Genomic DNA, 21,821 nt, shown 5'->3' on the forward strand with positions numbered 1-21,821 from the left:
GGGTATTACTCTCGGGTATTCTTGGTGGCATCTTGGCCCCATACTGCCTACTTTGCAACATTAGCTGTAAGTTAAATTTATCAAATAGCATCCCAGAGTAAGCCTGATACTAGAAAAATATGACTGAAAGAAAAAGCATCTACATCTACAGCTACATGACTGAGGCTTTTTTGGCTCCTACTAAAACCATTTGCTTTCTTTTTGAGACAGACTATATAGCTCTGTCACCCAGGCTGGAGTGCAGTGGCATGATTTCGGCTCACTACTGCAACCTCCGCCTCCTAGATTGAAGCAATTCTCCCTGCCTCAGCCTGCTGATTACAGGTGCCCACTACCATGCCCACCTAATTTTTGTATTTTTAGTAGAGACAGGGTTTCACCACGTTGGTCAGGCTGGTCTTGAACTCCTGAGCTCAGGTGATCTGCCCGCCTTGGCCTCCCAAAGTTCTGGGATTACAGGCGTGAGCCACCACACCTGGCCTTCTCCATTTTAGAGCCAGCAAGCCAATCACATTTCAAGGCTTCTGTTCCTCTTTTGTGAAAGAAATCTCTAGGTGGGACAATTTTTCCACCTTCCTCCAGCTCCTGCAGTTCCAGAGCAGTTTCTAACCTGCTGTCACAGAGTGAGGATTTCCATGTCCTTAGGCAGTGGATGAATGACAGGATGAGTTAGAAGCTAAGTTAGATAATGGCATCATTAGGTAATAAGTTAGTGCCCAAAGAGATACATGGAGGTGATAAGGTGGAAGGAGCAGGGGGTAACAGATGCAGAAATCTGTACTAGGGATTATTATTTATTTTTATTTTTATTTTGTTATTATTATTTTTTAAAGATACACTTTCAAAAAGCCATTCCAGGCCGGCTGCGGTGGGTTATGCCTGTAATCACAGCACTTGGGAGGCCAAGGTGACAGGAATACTTGAGCACAGCAGTTCGAGATCAGCCTGGGCAACACAGTGAGACCCCCATCTCAAACAAATAAAATAAAAAAATAAAAATAAAGCCATTCCAGGCAGAATGGAGAATCACAGAAACTTACCAAGTCAAATAATGGAATTCGTAGGGCTGCAGTTCTTAAAGTTGAGTATGCATTAGAATCACCTGAAGGGCTTGTTAAAACATTGCTGGGCCCACCCCCAGAATTTCTGATTCAATAGGTCCAGAGAGGGGCCTCAGGAATTTCATTTCTGTTTGGTTTCCAGGTGACATGGGGACCACACAAGGATCACTGTCATAGGGAATCTGAGAAGAGTTGTTGTAAGGCTGTCTTTTTAGAAATGGTCATCAGACTTAAGTCAGGCCCAAGAAAGAGTCCCAGCAGCTACAGAGATAGGAGTGTCCAGGGGCTCCCCACAGCCTGGACTTCCTGAGCCACAACAAATGGGGCCGACTAGTGTCTTGGTGGCATGATTGAACATATAGGCTGACCAGGCACTCTCACCCATGAGACCCTCCTTATCCAGACCTTGGCTGATGTGTGGGGGGGAAGTTTGGGAGAAGGTGTTCAGCGTTTCCTCTCAAAGGACAGTGCCAGGTGGGGTGGGGATCGGAGGAAGGAGCTCACAGGAGAACTGCTTGTTATTTGCCGCCCCACCCGCGATTAATAACTGTCTAGAGAAGCCGAGGCTAAGGGGCTGTGACCCACCACCCATCTCGCTTAGGGTCCAGCTCAGAGAGCGGACGCATAGGGCCGGATGGAACTCCCTACCCAGTCAAGATCGGCTGCCCTCTGGGGTTGGGGGATTGGGGCCGCTGCTCCCGGCAGAGCCGCGGGATCCGAGCCAGCGAGGATGCTGGGACGCGCCGCGACTTCCGCCTCTGGCGATCGGCAGTGGGGGGCGCACCAAGACAGCAGTTCGGGAGCTGCGCTTTGTCACCGAGGCGGAGAGGGGCGGAGGGCGCAGAAAGGGGCCACGGAGAAAGGACAGGGAGGCTGACCAGCTTCCAGGACGGAAAGGGACGCTCAGGGGCTCCAGGCAGCACCTGGGGCAAGGGGAGAGACTGACACTCCCGGCCAGAGCCCAGCATGTGGCGCGTGCTTCAGTCCCGAGCCAGCGGCTCCCTGGCTTCTGGGCTGGCATCCCTCCTACCCTCCTCCCGCTGCAACACGCCCCTAATAGCCGGTCCCCCACCCTCTGAAACTCACCCGCACAGACTCACCGCCAGGCTTCTGGACTGGGAGCGCGCAGTCCCTCCACTCCGTGGCGCCCTGCGGCCCCTCCCGGTGAGCCACCCGGCCCTCGTGCTCCGCTCCTCGGATACCAGCCTCACCTGGCTCCCGCGCAGCGCTCACCGCGCATCCGCCCAACCCACCTGGAGAATCACAGAAACTTAATTACCTGGGAAGCGGGGCCCCTATCCGGGTCTTTCAATCATACCCAAGGCATCGCAGTTGTCTGGGTGTTAGGGAAAGCAGTCCTCGGTCCTGGGGCACGGCGTCAACGTCAAAGGAGAATCTGGCCCTTGGAGTCTGGACAACTTGCGCTAAAATCCCCGCTCGGCCTCTCCCCGCTGTGTGACTCTGAGCAAATTCCTCAACCTCTCGGAGAGTCCGTTTTCCCGCTGCACGACGGGAGGGACTGTACCTCGTCGGGCGCTCCGAAGCTCAGTAGGAGGGGGATGGGGACTAGTCTGGGCCAGGAGGGGTCTCTAGGCAAGTCAGTCCCCAGAACTCCGCACAGAGAGAGTTTTCCATTTCACGGGAGGGAGAGGCTAAGCCCGCCCAACTAGTTGGACTTCCTTGCCTGGGGTGGGGGAGTTCTCCCATCCCACACCTGGTAAACCAACTCCTCTGCTCCTTATTAGGCGCCACCGAGTCTTCTAGGTCAGGGAGAGGGGAAGGGGCTTTGGCCTCCTCAGCTTGGGAACTGAGACAGAGGGTCAGAAAACACACAGAGACAGAGAGAGACCTGCACCTGGGAGGAAGCATTTTGGGACCGTTGAGTTGCCCTTTACAACTCGAGGGGCCTGAAATGATGCCTCCATCCAGATTTGGGGTCCTGCATTCCCCTGGTTGGGTGGCCCTGACAGGCACAGCAGTGGGCAGGTTACCTCTTACAGTGCAGAGGTGGAAGAGGGTGGAGATGGTGCCCCATGGCAGGGGACCAGAGCAAGGTGGTCAGGTTTGTCTGGACCTTGGGTAGTCCAGTGCTTGGAAAGGATTTGTGTCTGGACAAAATCTATTAAAAACAAACAAAAGATCCTGAAAACATATCCTCCCCTGACCCCACTCCAATCTCTTCTCAATAATGGAAAGGAAGCAATAGTGCAATACGGTGATAATAACAGGACAGTTCCCTGGACTCTGGGTTCCCTTTATCCCAAAGGAAGTGTCCAAGTCTTTTACAGAAGAAACCCCAGCGGGGTCATTCTCTCTCTGATGCAGGTCCAGAGCCTAGAGGTTTGGATGGAGACACATGCAGAACATAGAGGATGTCCCCAGCCAGGTTGCAGGTGTGGGCAGGCCTGGCCAGACTCTTGGGTTTTGCCCCTTGGACCAATCAATCCTGGAGTTCTGTTTGAAGGAGGTAGCAGCCATGTAAGGAAAAATATCCTGGTAAAGCTACACTCCCTATGAAATGGCTCAGGGAATTGTGCCTGGAGTATGGTGGCTCCAAGGGAGTAGGGGATGGGGGATCTGGGAACTGAAGGCCAACTTCTCTGCCTCTGCATTTTCCTGGGAAGAGGGCTGATGCCTATGTGAAGGGGCCTTAATTCCTAAGAGGTTAAAACTGTCTGGGTGACCTTGGTGAGTCCCGCTCCTTTACAGAAAGGTTCTCAGGGCCTCAATGGATTGCAATGGTCAGCAAGGGACTGGGCTTTGTCTCTTAGGGTCTCCAGTATCAGCAGCTGCAGTGATATTTCTGACATTCTGGCCTCAGGCCCTGAGACCCTTCCCACATGCTTATGCAGAGCAGTTCTCCTACCCTACATTCCTGAGGGTGGCTCTCCTAACCCCCTCTGTGAGTTAATCTAGAAATGAGGTAGAGAAGAGGTTTTGGCCACAAAAATCACAAGTTGAATTTTTGGAAGGGAAGTCTCAGAAGGCAATGCTTAGCACCTTCCTAATGCTCAAATTGTGAGAGTGGCCTTTGAGCTGGAGGGAGGGGTTGAATCCTGATGCTCATTTACACATCAGCTTTCTGTCTGTGCTTCGGGTTTCTCAGCTACAAAATAGGGATGATTCATGCTGTCTTCCTCAGAGCCTGTTGTGAGGCTGGAGAGTTAATACATGTGAAATGCTTAGATCTGCGACTGCTCTCTTTTTTTTTTTTTTTTTTTTTGAGACAGAGTCTCGCTCTGTTGCCCAGGCTGGAGTGAGTGAAGTGACATGATCTCCGCTCACTGCAAGCTCCGCCCCCTGGATTCAAGCCATTCTCCTGCCTCAGCCTTCGGAGTGGCTGGGACTACAGGCACCCACCACCACGCCTGGCTATTTTTTTTGTATTTTTAGTGGAGACTGGGTTTCACAGTGTTCGCCAGGATGGTCTCGATCTCCTGACTTCGTGATCCACCCGCCTCGGCTTCCCAAAGTGCTGGGATTACAGGTGTGAGCCAACGCGCCCAGCCTGACTGCTCTTATGCGGGAACTCCAGACTTCTAAAGGAATTTCTGTTTGCCCTCCTGGGAAAGCATGTGTGTGGTGTGGGTGAGGGATGGGGGTGGCCAGGTGAGGACTAGTCCGTCCAGCTCTGTGGGCCCTGAACCTTCCAGCCGTGCAGGTGCTTCTAAGGGCAGGCAGGACACTCTCTGAGAGGCCCATAGACCTGCCTAAACCCCAGCAAAGGCTGAGGCTTTGTGGAGGGTTGCCTTATGGAGAGTTAAAGCATTGCTGCGGGTTGAGGCATACCTGAAGGCCAGGAAGGGACATGGCCTTGGAAGGAAGACTCAGCCTGGTTTTGACACTCAGCCATGAAATGGCCATCTGAGTCAAGACCACTGGTCATTCTACAAGAGGCCTTTTAAAGAACTGTTAAATTAAATGAGAAATGGGTGTCAATGTTCTTTGTAATAAAAGTGAACTTCAGGACAATAATGATGAAGAAGAATCCATAGCATCTCTGCTAGGGTTGGGGAGGGAGATGTCTGAGCCTTTGGGTGCTTGGGAGTTGCAGAATTGCTCTTAGACACAAACAAACTGCATTGGGCCCTTCCAGTCAGGCTGAGGTGGGGGCAAGCCTTGCGCTTGGGGAGGTCCTCAGCTGCCAGTCTCACCCTGAGTCCTCCAACTCCAGGATGGGCCAGTGGTGGGCATGGGGTTGTGGACCAGACATCCTTAGCACAGGGCCAGGAAGCTACCACGCTGGCCTCAAGGAGCCCAGGCAGACAGGTGTACTGGCAGGTGTGCAGCAGGGCCAGCTGCCTCCCAGACCTGAGAGGCATCTAGCTTCCTGTCTCAGGCACCTGGCCCTCAGTTCCAGGAAGGTGGAGGAGGGGGTACTCTTCGAAATCAGAGTTCCAGAACAGGTTCCCCCTGTCTGAAGGAGAAACTGTTCCATGGTGCCTGCCACAGTTGCACGACTGCCACCGACTTTCTCAGCAGATTCCACTGCAGTGCAAGGAGGTGAGGGGAGTGGTCAACCCCGATCGACCTGCAAGTGTGAGATCCACTCGACCTTATTCCCCAGGGGTGCACCCAGCAGTGGCACCAGGTTCCCAGAGGGACATCAGCAGCTGTCATGGCAGAAGGGGGAACTGGGTCCCAGAATCACCCACCTCCAGCTGTCCCCACCGCGAGGACCCAGCAGTCCGAGAACTTCGACGGCTGGCGCCCCCACCACGGGCTGGAAGATGATAGAGGGCCCAAGACTAATATTCACGACAGCCAGACCACGCTTATTGTTTAGAAGGAAGCTCCCTTTGTTCTTACTTTTTAACCAAAGAGAAGCGAAAACATTTTTTTTCCTGATCGCGTTTTCACCGACACCTGAGCCGACAAGCCAGCTCCTGGCCCCGGGCGCAGGACTCCTCGCTCTCTTCCCTTCTCCGGCCCCTGTGGCTGTTGAAAGGCCCGCTGCAGGCTGGGGAGGGCGATCTGGGCCATGGGCCGTCTCCCCCGAGCCGGGCGGGCAGACCGCGGAGGCAGGCCCCACAGGCGCCGCTTTCCTGGGCCGGGTTTTCTTGAGGAGCAAAGCTGTTCCAGGTGACCAGCGCGTCTGGGGGCCTAGACCCGGCTTCCGATTCCATTTAAAACGACCCGCGCACCTTATCTCCGTCGCCTCCCCGGGGTTCCCACCCACCCCCACCCCCACCCCCACCCCGGCCCAGGCCAGCCCAGCTCCGGCGGAAGCCAAGCTGGGAGCTTTTGAAGTCCCGAGAATTTCAATCCGAGAGGAGCCGGTTGGATCGGAGCCCGTCGCCCCGGCGGGGAAGGGACTGGGGGCCTGCCATGTGGCAGGTGGGGGATGGGTGTTCCCCGCCGCGGGAAATGAGAAGGCACAGGGCCTGGAGCGGCCTCCACCTCACCTGCTATCACCCCTTCTCCGCTGTTACGGGATTGCCCAGGCTTAATGGGGTTGTGCAAGGCTTCACTTGCTCTCGGAATTTACCTTCCTTCTCGAGCTGTGCCGCGAATAACCTTCACGATACAATGATAATGACGTTATTAAATACTCCCCCCACATTCACCACCCAAAAAACCAAAGCAGTGCTCTTATCCAGTCCTCTTTTTTTGTCTTCTTTCCTTTAAAAACCCAACCACTCTTAATGTGACGTTGATGAAAGGATGCTTTTGGAAGAAGTGACATTTGGTTAAAACGTTTTCCCCTAATGCGCCGACGGAAAGGGGCGGGAGTGGGGGTGGTTCCCTAGGCTCCTAAGACTGGAGAAACAGTCAGCTTTGAAAGGGCGGGGCAGAAGTCGAGAGAGGGCTGGGGAAGGCTTTGGGCTGAGGGGATGTGTCCCTGAAGCTTCAGATCTGGAGCCCAAGGGAGGCAACCTCCCTCTGAAAAGCCTGTCCTCAGCTCCATCCAGCCCTCTCCCTGGGATGTAAAAGCCCTGCTCTGTTGGGCCCGACCCAGGAAGGAGACTAAGTAGGGCTCCTTGATCTCTCCTACTCGGCTTTCATCTCACCCAGAGGAAAAGAGGATCAAACAGATGATTCTCATTGAATGCAGAGCTGGGGGTGGGGTGGGGAGCCAGGAGTCCCTCTGAGGACCCAGTCCCCAGGAGATGGGGGCAGCAGGCTACCCATGGGAAGGTGAAGTGCTCAAGGAGGAAAGGAGGGTGGGCACCACCACCAAGGCCCAGTGCTGGAGGACCCTATAGAGAGTAGGCAACCTTGGCAGCTCTAAGACAGATGCCCAGGGGGCTTGCCATTGACAGGAAAGAGAGCAAGCCAGGTGCTGCCTCAGGCTGTGGCTGCTCATAGGGAGGACAGAGAATGATAGAATCCCTGGACAGCTCTCCAAGGCAGCAAAAGGTTCCAGGATTTGACTCCCCCACTCTCAATTGCTCTTCTCACATCTAAAACACTTCCCTGGATTTTGGGGCTAGCAGTGCTCAGCACACAGTGGCTTCAGGAGTCCCAAAGAGTGGAGATATATATGTGGACACCACCTTCTGGATCCCACTGCCTCTGTCCCCAGGCAAGATTAATGAGCATCTTCTTAGACTGAAGGAGAAGTGGAAAGCTAGAGTGGAGAGAAAACTGTCTTTCTTTGGACCCCTTTCTTCCTCTACCTTCCTTAACCCTATGGATAGGAAGATGGAGGAGAGAAGCAAAGAGGGAGAAGAACACAGAAGGAGAAACAGGAGGAGAGAAAAGTAGGAGATAACAGACAAAAAGGTCATGGAAGAGGACTTACCTGTAAAAGCTGGGGGTTTGCTAGGGACATGGAAAGAAGGGAGGTGCTGGGCTGCCCTTTGCAGCTGGCTGCCTAGGGCTGGAAGCTCTTGGGGAGGAGGCGGAGAAAGGCAGATAGAGCATAGAAGGTGCCCACCTCCTGCCCTCAGCAATGTGGGGATAGACTTAGCCCACCCACCTGGCCCCAGCACACTTGCTTGGAGCTCAAAGTGTCAGTTTGTAGGAGTTCTATTCAAGTTTCTTCCCTGGGAGAGGAGCCAAGAGAGACCTATGGCAGCCCCCAAATATCAAGTTCCACAACCCCTGCCCCCACCTCCTGCCCTTCATCAGAGCCCCTACTTACTTGCTGTTTCAGGGCATTTTCAGAGACTTCACTCTCTTCTACCTCAAACGCCATCCACTTTTGGAGACAGGGACCACTGCCCCTGGGCAGGGACTTGGGAGACGACCTTATGAGTCAAACTTCTATGAACCCCAACCTTTTTGTGCTCCGGGAGGCTGAACCCCTGCCCAAAATACTGCGATGAAAGCTACTGCCTTCTCCCAGCTAGGGGCCTCTAGTACTGCCACAGCAGGGGCCGCATTTCCTGGGGCCTCTTCATTTGGAAAACCTCTTTCCAGGAGAATTCGTTGATTCTGAACGAATACCTTAAAATATGGGCAAGGAAAAAAAAAAGACAACTCTTAGAACCTCTCCCCACCCAACATACCTGGAGTGCAGGCGAGGCCCAGACAAACGGGAAAGCGACTTCTTCTACGAATAGCCGTCTCAAGATGAAGCCAGGCTGTGGAAAACTTAAGGCCATCTGGATGGGAAGGAGGTATTTAAAAGAAATCAGCACACACTCTTACAGCAGCCAAGGTGGGTCTTTAAATTTAAGAAAAAAGTAAGGTATTTATTTCTTGCCCCTTGGGGAAGAAAAATAGCAAAGTTTGGTTCCCAGGAGTAAGGAGACAGAGGTGGGTAGCGAGAGGGAGGAGAAGAGAGGAAAAGATGGCCCAGCCTCAAGCTCTCCAGTCAACTTGGGGCGGGGGGATACATTTTTCCATAGCTTGTAAAAAGACTTTTCAGCCAGTTTGAGGTTAGCTGCCAGGGGCAGACAGTTGTAATAATGCCGACAGAATTGAGGCGTGTAAGCTGGGCTTCACACTTCTAAAATGCAGTTATGGATTCTTTCATCGGTGTTAGATCAAGGCACCAAGTTAAGAAAACAAAAATCAAAACAACAATAAAAGAAAAAAATCAAAAACGTATTTAATTACCGAGTCCCGCTGCCCCTGCGGAACTCGCCGCGCGCATTAAGCTCTCTTTTCTTTCTGCGGAATTCCATTTGCATCCCCTCTGCCTGGGTGTCTCCCTCTCAGTGTGTGTGTCTCTCTGTCTGTTTTCACACTCTCCTCCCCATTCGAGCGAGGCCCACACCTGGCGCATCACTGCCGAGCCATTAGCTGCGGGTCTCCTTTCATCTCCTCTGTGGCAGACGTTTCTATTTATCCACTTGCGCTCGCCGAGTGGCGTCACCAGCGGTACTGTAATGACGATTGCAGCAGGAGGATGACAGCTTAGAAAGAAGAGGGCAATGGGGCTTCCTCCCAGAGGCGGTGCGGCACAGAGGAGCGCTCGCATCACAAGGTGACCCTAGCTCACCACCGCCATCGCCGCGGTCGCGGTACGGACCTCGCTCCAGCCGCTCTGCGCGATCCCAGTAACCCGGCCTCTCTTTCTCCCTCCTGCGACCAAGATCCGTCCGGCCGCTGGAGACCCAGGGGACCGGGGTTAGGAACTCACTTGGGGCTTTCCCCTCCCCTACCGGAGAGCCCCGGGATGGAAAGCCGAAAGGACATGATTGTGTTTCTGGATGGGGGTCAGCTTGGCACTCTGGTTGGCAAGAGGGTCTCCAATTTGTCCGAAACCGTGGACAGCCCGCTGCCGGAGCCGCCCGAGAAGATGGTGCCCCGTGGTTGCCTGAGCCCTCGGGCCGTCCCTCCGGCCACCCGGGAGCGCGGCGGGGGAGGCCCGGAGGAGGAGCCGGTAGATGGACTCGCAGGCAGCGCGGCGGGGCCGGGCGCCGAGCCCCGGGTAGCCGGGGCGGCCATGCTTGGCCCGGGACCCCCGGCCCCCTCCGTCGACAGCCTCTCCTGCCAGGGGCAACCCAGTAGCTCGGACACCGAGTCGGATTTCTATGAAGAAATCGAGGTGAGCTGCACCCCGGACTGCGCCACCGGGAACGCCGAGTACCAGCACAGCAAAGGTAGCCACCGCGCCCCTCCGCTCCTCGGGCCTCCCATTGCGCCCACCCTTCACTTCGGCGCAGGCCAGGAGGAAGACACTCCCTTCCCCTAGGGCAGGATGGCTGGGGGGACCCACCTGAGCAACTCTCCCTGCTATCTGCGTTCTGGCGGGGGTCTCCTACTGTGTTCTGGCATTGGCGGGACTAAGGGTGACAGCAGTGCCTTGAGTGTGGGGTGGAGTGGGCGCGGATGCAAGTCCTGGACTTGGGGGATTCAAAGCTCACCCCAAGCCCCCAGTGTTTCAACTGCTCGGGGAATGCTTCAACTGCTAGGAGAAGACACTTTCTCCAGGCGAGGGCAAGATCAAACGCCGGTCCGGGCAGTTTGTGGCTGGCGGGGTGTAAGAGGCATGGAGGCGCGGAAGCCAGGAGTCCATAAAGGACCGTAAAATTGCGGCCCACTTGGGCAGCCCGGGTGCTGCAGCCCTCCGACCAGTTTGCACGTCGGTCAGAGGTCTAAATTACCTTGTCACTTCCCGGGCTTGGCGGCGCCAGGTCGGAAATGGTCCCAATGGTCTAATTGCCTTTGGTCTCCGGTTGCATTTGAAAAGGCAGAGATCGGGTCCTCCCCCCTTCCCCTTTCCTTCCTAGTCCCGCTTCTCCACCCAAAGGAAAAGGAGCTGCAGGGGGCTGGAGCCCCACCCTTCTCAGAGGTAGGCCCAAACGGGGGCTGGTTTAACTGGAGAACCCCTCCCCACCAAAGGCTAATGGGAAGGGGGTGGATAGCTCGGAAGGGAGTTTCCCTCTGTGCCAACAATCCACCTCCCCAGACGGGAGTGGAAAACTGGGGGTGGGGGCGGAGAGGGGAGCCCACCAGCAGACACTCCTCCACAGAACTGCAGGAGTGGGTGGAAAGAGCCTGGGAGGGAAGAAAGACCACCCCCTGGCCTTGGCAGCCAACACCTTGTTGAATACCCCTTACTGTCTTATCACCAGTTTCACCCAGCCTCCTTCCCACAACCTGCCCTCAGAACAACCTGCACTTCACTCACATATACTAAGGTAATAAATAAGATACTCAACAAGCATTCTCACTCCAGCCCTGCAATACAGGGAACCTAGTACACATTCCCACACCTGTTCCGGCAGCTTGGCACACAGAAGAGCAAAGAAACTCTCTGATTGCTCAGCATACTACAATGCACTTGACCCAGAGTTTACCACGCTCTAGCACAAAGGTGCATCTCAACTCATGTGCCTGTCAGAAGTGCACACCCTTGCCCACCCCTGCCAACGGGAGGCAGAAAGCTCTCCTATGCCCCAGGGCAGGTGGAAAGGGCGACTGGGAACCCCTGTATCCAGAATGCCTTAGAGGAAGGGAAGGCCTCCCCAAAGACCTCTACCTACCCAATCAAGGGCAGGCCCTTATCTTCCCTTCTTGGGTTCCCCAGAGGCCGCAGTACCCTAGCAGAAACAGTTATCGGAGTGGCTGACAGGGTGTCCCTTCCCAAATCACCCTCCCACCTTAGGCCTACAGCCCCACTTCAGTGGCATTTGTGTGTCTGTGTCTGTCGCTGTGCAGGGTCCGGCTCCGAGGCGCTGGTCGGCAGTCCGAACGGAGGAAGCGAGACCTCCAAGAGCAACGGCGGCGGTGGCGGGGGCGGCTCGCAAGGCACCCTGGCGTGCAGCGCCAGTGACCAGATGCGTCGTTACCGCACCGCCTTCACCCGAGAGCAGATTGCGCGGCTGGAGAAGGAATTCTACCGGGAGAACTACGTATCCAGGCCGCGGAGATGCGAGCTGGCGGCCGCCCTAAACCTGCCGGAAACCACCATCAAGGTATGCTGGGTCCAGGCTGGGGAGGCGGATGTGCACCTACTTAGCGGGAAGTAAATACCAATTGCCCACTCCATAAACCGCACGCCAGGAATCTGGGCCTGGGGTCTCCCTGCCCAGCTCGTGCAGATTGACCCTCGTGACGGCTCCTAGGCAGGCATTGCTGCCATGTGGTTGACTCTGTCTCTTTCCTGGTTAAATAGACAGCGGGTGGGAGTAGGGGGAGGGTATAGAGTGCCTGTGCGGGTGACAAGGTAGTTTCTGGGGACACGCCGTCTGCGGCCGCAGACCAATTGAGTCCACGTCCTCTCACTGCTCCTCCCGTACACACACCGGCCTCTGGCACCCCGGGGCCTGGCCACCTGGGCAGAGGGAAGGAGGGAGCGGGCTGGAGTCACTCCCCAAACCTCTCTGGAGGGATTCCAGCTCCAGGTGGTGGTGGTGGTGGGGTCCGTCTCTACCCAGCTGGTGTCTGCTTTGACTCTTCCTGCCCTGAGAACACTGTCCCCGGAGCGGGACCAAACTTCTGGCCTCTGACTATCGGGCCGAGTCCAGCTGCCGAACCTGCTCCGCTCCTCTCCCCAGGTATGGTTCCAGAACCGGCGCATGAAGGACAAGCGGCAGCGCCTGGCCATGACGTGGCCGCACCCGGCGGACCCCGCCTTCTACACTTACATGATGAGCCATGCGGCAGCCGCGGGCGGCCTGCCCTACCCCTTCCCGTCTCACCTGCCCCTGCCCTACTACTCGCCTGTGGGCCTGGGCGCCGCATCCGCTGCCTCCGCCGCCGCCGCCTCGCCCTTCAGCGGCCCGCTGCGCCCGCTCGACACGTTCCGCGTGCTGTCGCAGCCCTACCCGCGGCCCGAACTGCTGTGCGCCTTCCGTCACCCGCCGCTCTATCCCGGGCCCGCGCACGGACTGGGCGCCTCGGCCGGCGGCCCTTGCTCCTGCCTCGCCTGTCACAGCGGCCCGGCCAACGGGCTGGCACCCCGGGCTGCCGCCGCCTCGGACTTCACCTGTGCCTCCACCTCCCGCTCGGACTCCTTCCTCACCTTCGCGCCCTCGGTGCTCAGCAAGGCCTCCTCCGTCGCGCTGGACCAGAGGGAGGAGGTGCCCCTCACTAGATAAGGGGCCTCCGGCCGGCTGCCGGCTCCAGGACGCCCGTGGGGTCACCCCCCATCCCCGGGACTCAGCCTCTCGCTCCTCGCCCCTAGGAAGCCAAGGGGGAAAGGAGAGGGCGGAAAAGGACCAGCGGGATCCGGCCGCGAGAATTGGAAAGCCTAGGAAGTGGCCGTGGCTGGCGCGTTTGGGGAGCAGGAGTGGGGATAGGGAAGCAGAGGTTGAGAGACCTTCCTCCCGGGCGGCCTCCGGACCCACCGCCCCCTATCAGGGTCGAGGCTGTAGCTCCAAATCTAAACAAAACTTAGCAGCAACAGCAATCAATATCCGGCCCCTCGGCCCATCACCCTCCATCTCACACTCCCTTCTCACCGGGCCCCCTCTCCCCAGCCAAGACTCAAGCACTGGAAAGGGAAATTGCTGTCTGTCTGAACAAAATGCTGTGTATGCAGAGCAGGTAGAGATTAATCTTTGCCAGCCTTTCCAAGGCATGACAAGGGGCTGGTGGATGGCAACATACCAGTCATTTGGAGGAGAGAGTGAGGGATTATTTACTGCTGGGGAGAATCCGGCCCCTTGGCATGGAACCTGGAGCCTCGACTACACAGCATCTTCTGGATCTGGCGTCTGCCAGCACCAGATCTCCTTCCTCATTCCCAGCTTTGTGACACCTCTCAACTTGCGGCTCCATCTCTCCCTGCCCCCACTTTTTTGTTGGCCAGGGAGGCTGCAGATGCTCCAGGAGCCCTTTGCCGCTTCTATGAGGCCAAGCCTTTTTTCCCTGGGCCCAGCACACACCCTGATTAGCAAGTGATGTGTGCGAGGAGGGTTTATGAATGTTGAATGTGTAATAATGATCAACACGGAGCTGGCCACTGAGCCCAGAGCTGGAGCTGTTAACAAGGCGCCCGGGGAAGAGCTTAGGGAGTGAGAACTTCACCTCCCTCTCTCAGTATCTGGCGGTAAATTGTAGGCAATTTTCATCCTTTGCTTGTTCACCTTCACTTCACCAGGAGTTTTCTGGCCCTACCCTTTGCATTGGGCATTTTACAACTTTTTCTTATTTTCTCCCCAAGCTACCACTGGAGCTTGACTTTTAGATACCAGTGGGAGCCTTCTGCCCCTTCTGGGGACCCTGTCTGTACCCTCCACCAGGGTTTGTTTAGAGCCACTCCCAAATCCTCACTCCCACACTCATCCTTGCAGCCAGTTTTTGAGGAAGAAGAGAACGTGTACACCCAATGCAAGCTTCACCCTGACTGAGAGGGAGTGATTCTTCCTGTAGGGAATGAATTTGGTTTGGTTTGGGGTTTTCCTTTGAAGCCCAAAGAACTTGCTGTTATGATTTGTTAACCGTATTGCAATAAAAGCTGGACATAATTCTCACTTTAGCATTTTAGTTTTTGTGGCAGCAAGCAGCTCTTAATTGACTTTTTAAATTGCTAGTTCAGCCACCATGGGTTTCAGTAGGAAATGAACCAAAAGATGGACCCACAGAGTCTTCCAAGCCTCTGTCATTGGTAGGCTCCAAACAGACATTGCATGGAGGTGGAGAAGGCAGGCTCCAAGCTGCCCTGGGGTGCATGTTTCCTTAATTTTGGGTATGTTGGGAGCCTTTCCTGCGTAAAGTGGCAGCTGAATGCTGCCAGGGGCCCACCCCTGTGGTTTCTTCTCCAGTTGTTCCAATCCTTTGAGCAACTGAAAGGGGACCCAGGTTGTGGTCTCTGAGCAACCTGCCTCCACCCCAGCCCAAAGGAAGGTAAGTGGGGCAGTGGCAGTGGAGCCTGAGTACTGCAGAGAGCTGAGTTCTGGTCAAGCTGGGTCCACACTTGAGGGTGGAGGACAGCAGGGAGCAAGGCTTCTTGGTTGGGATCATCTTGGTCTGAATTGTCCTCAGACTGGAAGTCATCTTGAGGGTGGGATTCTGAGGGATTAGGACAAGAGGAAAGGCAGTGCTCAGAAACTACCTTCCAGCCCCCACCTGCACCCCCCAAAGGAGAGCCAAATGTGGCTGGGTGTGAAGTCCCACCCAAACAGGGGAGAGATGGGAGCCTTCTGGGAGTCCAGGAGGCTCTGGATTGCATAGACACGAGGGGTCCTCTGCCACTGTATCTGCCAGCACATAGAGACTCCTCAAATGCCCTCCTCCCTCCTTGGGTTCCACAGCAAATCCTCCTGCACACAGTAGCTGGTGCCCTCCCAAGCAAATTGTGCCCTGAGGTTTCCAGCACCCCCTCCCCTGCAGCCAAAAGCTCCTGAGTGCCAAATCCCGGTAAATTTTGCGTTGCTCCACGTTGGGCAGAGATTGCTTGCGACAGGTAAATGGGCTGCGGGTTGCCTTAATGCCAGGCGTATTTTCAGTTAATAGGGAGGGAAAATGAGGTGTCTGCAGCGATATTGGAAAGTACAAGATCAATGATCCGGCTTCGTGTCCAATCAGCAGCCTTTAATTGACTGTATTTTCTGGGTAATTGAGCCTCTCTTCCTCCAAATTGAAGTGGAAGATATAACAATACATCTTGCCAGGAGGAATTTCTCATTACTTCATAATGAAATTTCCCTTTTGCCAAGGTTTGCGGTTTGGCACTAGGCAAACCTTCTCACTCCCCCTCCCCCCCAAACATTCTTAGCCCACTTGTATCAGGCAACCCCATCTGGCATGACACGTTCCATTTGAGTGGTAGCAGGGAGGAAGTGGGAGTTGACTTGAAGAAGGTACTACCCCTTCACAATCACAAACTCCTTATCTGTAAAACAGAAGGCTAGACCAGGACCTACCATGATGTTGTTTTCATTTTTCAACTTTCTCAGTGTTGGCTTTGCCTCATCTTGGTTCCATTTTGCAGGTGGGAAAATAGAAACTCCAGGTCTACACAGCTATTAGTGGCCGATGTAGCTATGAGCTCCTGGCTCCCACTTCCTCTTCTCTCACCCTGTTTTGGGGCACAGATTCTGAGGTAACCCCCAGTGAAACCTGACACCTCACTCCCGACTCATGCTTTCCCAGGGCTCTTCAATTCCGGCTGGCCAGCAGGGCCTGGGACCGTGGTCCAGCGCCCAGCCCAGATTCGTCCAGCTGGGCAAGGCTGGCCACCCTACAGCCCGAGTGCGCACCGGCCCCTGGCAATTGCTGGCTTGTTAGCGTGTGATTGATTGCCTTATTAAAGCGTGTTCTTGTAAGTGTGACCAAACTGATTGCATTGCATATGTTTGGGATAATGCTCATTTTAAACAACAGGATAAAGAGGATGAGCTCCGCAGAGCCTTGAAGACAAAATGATTCTGGCCAGCAGCTCCCTAACTCTGGCATTAAATTCCTCAGTTACATAGCAAACCACTACTTGGTTTCTGCATTCTTGTCCCTATTTTTTTTATCCTACAGTTTGATCCTGTTGTCCAATGTGGCATGCCCCCGAATGGTTTCTTTAGTGATTATGTCCACTCCACCTTCCTAGGTTTGAAACTAGGACCCGCACTCTCCAGACATGCAGTCCCTCTCCCTCGACTAGGGATTGAGGGAGAAGAGATTCAGAATGAATCTCTTTGCCCCAGGCCTTCTGGGGGACATGGTATTAGACAGTCACCCCCAAATGGGACTCAGGTCCTCACAGTAAGTCGAGTGTCCCCCCACATCCCCAACCCCAGCCCTTTCACTAAAGTTTAAAAGATTCTTTTGTTTCTCAGGCTTCTCCCGCTTGGTTGCTTCCATTATTCCCCAACTGAGGAAACACCAGCCGCCATATGTCCGCCGGAGAATGAAGGTGAGTGTCGCGGTGGACCGTTGCTGCCAAAGGTGTCCAGACGGATGGCATTCTCAAAGTAGGGATCTTAGCATCCTCTCCATACACCATCACCCCAGATAGGTAGAGGAAAGAGTAGGAGTAGGGGTACAGATAGGAGAGAAAGGAGGTTGAGGCCACAAAATTGGCATTTCTCTAATTACCAACCCCCTCCTCCGCCATCCTGCCACCATTTGTTATGGCCAAGTTCTCTTTCTGTGCCCCTTCCCTAACAAAGAAATCCTCAGTCAACCTCCACCTACTCCTTTTGATTTGCAGGAAGCCAAACTGCTTGCAGATTGAGCTTCCTAAGGGACATCTTTGGGATATGTTGGAATTCCGATTTGTTCAAGATGATGACGGTCATCAGTACAAATCAGAAACAATGCCACTCTTCAGGGTGTCATTTGTAAGAGCAATCACACGGATTCGTTTGCAAAACCCAGCTAAACTGCATCTGGATAAGTGACTAGATCCAAACGACAAATTTCTTCCATCACTCAGCTCCTCCCAAGCTCTGCGGGGGCAGCACAGAAGACTGTTTTAGGGTGAAACTAAGGCTCAGCTCACCATTTGTGCCAGTTTGAGGGACCCTGGAAATGTTGACTCTGAGAAAAAGTCAAAACAAAACAAAACCCAATCACAAAACACATCCTACTGTCTACAAAGCAAACAGAAACACAAAGTCGTTTCCAAAATCACCTTCTCAGCAAATAAATGTGTGATATTCTGAGCAGGAGCAGGAGAGGGAGAAAGATTGCCACTTAAAAAAACATGAAAGCATTAAGTAATTATTTAAAACAAGGCTGTTTAGAAAAATATTTGTATTTATTGCAGCTGCTCAATTGGCCTCGTTAAAGTCGGCAAGCATTTAAATTGTGTTACAATCTCATTTAAATCCCGCTCCGTTCCAGCAGGCTGAAGAGCTTGAGTAGACCAATCACTTCATAATGATGATGAATGAGAAATTAATTCAGATACAAGCAAGACAATTTAGGCCTTCATCTGTTTAAATAGCCTTCCAATATTATTCGCCATCGCGGGTCACAGATTGAATCAATTGTCCAATCTTGTGAAAGTCATATCCTTGCATCTTCATCGAGATTATTTATAGCGCAGTGAGCGCTGCTGAAAGGTATACGCTGTTAACAGGGACAATTACTTAAAGGGAAGCGTTTATAAAATGGAAAACAAATGCCGGGGTTGGTAACAAATGGGATCAAAAGCAGCCATTCCAATCTGTCTTCCCGAGGGAAAGGAGCGGGCGCGGCCCTATAGGATTAGGGGCACTTCTGGCCTCCCCAAGGCCCAGGTGAGGCCGAGGGTCCCCGGCGCACCAGCCTGCGCGGTGGCTGTGGCTGCGGTGGCGACTCGGGCCGGGCCTCGCTCTCGCCAGCTTCAGGTTCCCGCCTCCCCGGCGCAGGCAGCGGCCGCGTGTGGCCCGGGCTGGGCAAGCTGAGGAACAGCGATCCCCGGACGCTCACCGCATGGACGTCCCAGTTTGTGCCCGGGTCTCCGTCCCTCCCTGTAAGGGGCTTAGGGCCCCCTGGCCTGGGTCTGACCCACAGGGCGCTGAGGCCTTTGTAGCTGAAGTCGGGAGGCCTCGTTGCGCGCGCAGCACAGGTTGCTGGTAAATTCTGGACTCTGGAGGCTCGGCCTTCCTTCTAAGACGATAGCAGGGAAATCACCTCGTTTCCACAGCTCCCCCGATCCCCGCCGCTTGCTATTTGGGGACGTGAAGCGCGCCCCGGTCGCTTCAGGTCCCTCTGGGCCAGAGCCCCTTCCATGGCCGGCTCATCTGGGGGCCTTTGGGCCTGTGAGCAGCAGCGTCTAGTTCCCCCAGAGAAGAACCCTTTCCTTCCTCCACCGAAGCGTCCCTTTCTGTATCCTGAAATAACCCCTCCTGGGTGAGGCCAGTTCCCCTCCGTCGCCCTCCTCCTGCAGGCGTCCGGGAACCTCGTGAGGACCCCGTGCAGTTGAGTCCAGGCGACAGGTGCCTCCCCAGGTGTCTACTTGCCCTCCCTCAACCTATTAAGGGAAAGACCAGAACGAAGTGCGCGGGAGGTGCGTTTGTTTCTCCCGAAACCGGCGCTCTTGGGTAAAACCGTGTGCCGCGTCTACGCGGGCTCTGTTAGTGTGCGTGTCCCAGAAGAGCGGGCCTTCTAGGCGGCGCTCTTTGGAGAAGTAAGTGAGGTGAACTCAGAACAGAGAAGCGGGAACGATCGTTAGATGTGCCGAGCCGGAAAAAGAGAGGAGAGGGAGAGGCTCCCAGCGAGCGCGGAGACAGAGAAGCCCACGCGGCACAGCACGCCCCCTACTCCTGCCCGCGTAGAGGTGTGTGCGTGTTTTTTCCTCTGTATTTCTGTGTTTGAAACAAAAGCCCAACTAACGGATTCCTGGCGCCCTGAGAGGACTCACTCCCGGGAGCGACTTTGATGTATTGCTGTCCAATTAGTGTCTTTAATTGGTGTCCTCGGGGACAGGCAGGCCCGGAGCTGGGACAGAGCCTCCTCTCGCCTCTCCTGCACACTGGAAAGGTAAAATTTATAACGCACTGTAGCCACCCCTTGGGAGAGCGAGCGAGAGTGGGAGGCAGGGAAGAAAGGGAGAGATGTAGCTCTGTTTGCAGAGGATGGAGCCTCCAGCCCCGGGGGTCGTGGGGAAGGGCCCAGATCACCGGGTTCGACTCAGTTTTCTGTGTAAGAGGGTTCGGGGCAGCTGAGTCGCTGACGACTATGAATTTGCTTGCAGAAAGGCTAAGGGAGCTCTCATTGTCTGAACAAACCCACCCCATGTGGTCTACCATCTCGTTAATAATGGCTGTTTGTTAACAAGGATGCGGAGGTTAAATAATCCTGGTGGAAGATTAAACACGTCTCATCAAGGCACTTGGAAGCCGCGCGGTGCAGAGACCTGCGCTGGAGCCGTCTGGCTCTCTGGAGCCTGGAGGAAGGTGGGAGCACAGCCTGCGAGGAGCCCTGGGGTAGAGGAGGAGGGAAGGTCTGGGCGCCCTCTTTAGGGTGTCCTGCTATGCCAGGACAGGTCCAACTCCTCCACATGTCAAACAGAAAATCCACATAGAAGCCAGCCCCAGTGAGGTGTGGAGGTCAAACCCTCGGAGTAGTTGGCTGGAGGGCAGACATGGAGCATCTGGGGTCTGAACCAAAGGCCCCCTTTTGAGGAGGGGTGGCCATCCCCTGCCTCCCAGTCCTCACATGTCATGCATCTGGCACTTTGTGCCTACATGGGATCAGCATTGGATTAGAAGACAGAAGATGTGGCTTCTAGTTTGGGTTCTGCCCCTAAATCGCTGTGGAATTTTTATTACATTATTCTCCCAGCTTCATTTTTCTACTGTGTAAGAGAGACAGGAGATGGGGCTTGATGTAGATGATGCATAGCATTTCTTCTTTTCTCCAGCTTCCCACCAGAGTTAGGGAACTGAACACCTTATAAGATGCTCTGTCTCCCCCAAACCTTGCAGGATGCAGTCAAAGAGAATTTTATTTAGCAAATATCTGAGGGCTTACTCTGTGCAAGTCATGGTGCAGTATGTATTTTTTAACTGAGAGCAGAATATCAGTTCATATTCCCCTGTTATTCTCAAATATAACGTTTTATAACAAAAGATGAAAGAGAAAGAACTTCAAAGATAATAGAATAGGATGGGTATGTATGTACAGGGTAGAGAAACTATAGAGGGAAAGGTAAGGGCGTTGACAAAAGCTGTGAAGAACTTGTTGAACTGGCAAGGAAGTCAGTGGATAAGTACTGCAGAAATAGCTCCTTAACAGAGATACTATGTAGGAGAGTAGAGAGAAGGTCCCCTCCTGAATCCTGGTGATTTGGCAGTGAACAAAAGGTAAGGGTTGCAGAATTTGACTAGAAGGCCCAAGTCTCATGCATCTAATATTGCCAATTTTTGGTTTATATATTGTTTCAGTAGTTGGAATCTCTCTCTCTCTCTCTCTCTCTCTCTCTCTTTTTCTTTTTGAGATGGGGGTCTTGCTCTGTTGCTCAGGCTGGAGTGCAGTGGCCCCATCAGGGCTCACTGCAGCCTTAAACTCCCAGGCTCAAGTGATCCTCTCATCTCAGTCTCCTGAGTAGCAAGGGCCACAGGTATGTGCCACCATGCCTGGCTAATTTTTTTTTTTTTTTTTTTTTGGTTGGTGGGTAGAGAGGTGGTCTTGCTGTGTTACGCAGGCTGGTCTCAAACTCATGGGCTCAATGAACCCTCCCACCTTGGTGTCCCAAAGTGTTGAGATTACAGGAATGAGCCATGGTGCCCGGCCTAGGAAGTTTACTCTTTTTTTTTTTTTTTTTTTGAGACGGAGTCTTGCTCTGCCACCCAGGCTGGAGTGCAGTGGCCAGATCTCAGCTCACTGCAAGCTCCGCCTCCCGGGTTTACGCCATTCTCCTGCCTCAGCCTCCCGAGTAGCTGGGACTACAGGCGCCCGCCTCGTCGCCCGGCTAGTTTTTTGTATTTTTTTTTTTTTTTTTTTTTTTTTTTTTTTTTTTTTGAGGCGGAGTCTCGCTCTGTCGCCCGGACTGGAGTGCAGTGGCCAGATCTCAGCTCACTGCAAGCTCCGCCTCCCGGGTTCACGCCATTCTCCTGCCTCAGCCTCCCGAGTAGCTGGGACTACAGGCGCCCGCCACTTCGCCCGGCTAGTTTTTGTATTTTTAGTAGAGATGGGGTTTCACCGTGTTAGCCAGTATGGTCTCGATCTCCTGACCTCGTGATCCGCCCGTCTCGGCCTCCCAAAGTGCTGGGATTACAGGCTTGAGCCACCGCGCCCGGCCGTTTTTTGTATTTTTTAAGTAGAGACAGGGTTTCACTGTATTAGCCAGGATGGTCTCGATCTCCTGACCTCGTGATCCGCCCGTCTCGGCCTCCCAAAGTGCTGGGATTACAGGCTTGAGCCACCGTGCCCGGCCGGAAGTTTACTCTTTAGCTGATTTTGAAACATTACTTTCTGAATCCATCAATCAGGAAACTCAGCTGCTAGGCTGGGACTTTTCAAGCTTCTGGGTGATGGGCATCTAGCCTCAAG

The 21,821-nt window shown here is 54.3% G+C and overlaps 1 protein-coding gene and 1 long non-coding RNA gene across 3 annotated transcripts; one reads left to right on the forward strand and one right to left on the reverse strand.

Annotated features, from left to right (window-relative positions):
- Positions 1 to 8,147: 8,147 nt before the first annotated feature.
- Positions 8,148 to 14,273, reverse strand: LOC117072547. The gene is made up of 3 exons (XR_004432837.1): positions 13,512 to 14,273; positions 8,516 to 8,611; positions 8,148 to 8,241 (listed from the first exon to the last, which is right to left on the reverse strand). It is a non-coding gene; the product is annotated as an uncharacterized LOC117072547 (long non-coding RNA).
- On the forward strand, positions 9,299 to 13,980 carry EVX1 (even-skipped homeobox 1). 2 transcript variants are annotated; one of them, XM_033192848.1, is made up of 3 exons: positions 9,299 to 10,002; positions 11,619 to 11,875; positions 12,458 to 13,980. In XM_033192848.1, the coding sequence occupies exons 2-3, from the start codon at positions 11,738 to 11,740 to the stop codon at positions 12,998 to 13,000; spliced, it is 681 nt and encodes a 226-aa protein (XP_033048739.1). In that variant the 5' UTR covers positions 9,299 to 10,002; positions 11,619 to 11,737; the 3' UTR covers positions 13,001 to 13,980. The 2 variants fall into 2 exon arrangements, with proteins under 2 accessions (XP_033048739.1, XP_033048738.1); XM_033192847.1 differs by having other exon boundaries at positions 9,407 to 10,057.
- Positions 14,274 to 21,821: the final 7,548 nt, after the last annotated feature.

This window comes from Trachypithecus francoisi, unplaced genomic scaffold (genome assembly GCF_009764315.1).
Source record: "Trachypithecus francoisi isolate TF-2019V2 unplaced genomic scaffold, Tfra_2.0 Lachesis_group4, whole genome shotgun sequence".
In the NCBI taxonomy this organism is placed as follows: domain Eukaryota; kingdom Metazoa; phylum Chordata; class Mammalia; order Primates; family Cercopithecidae; genus Trachypithecus; species Trachypithecus francoisi.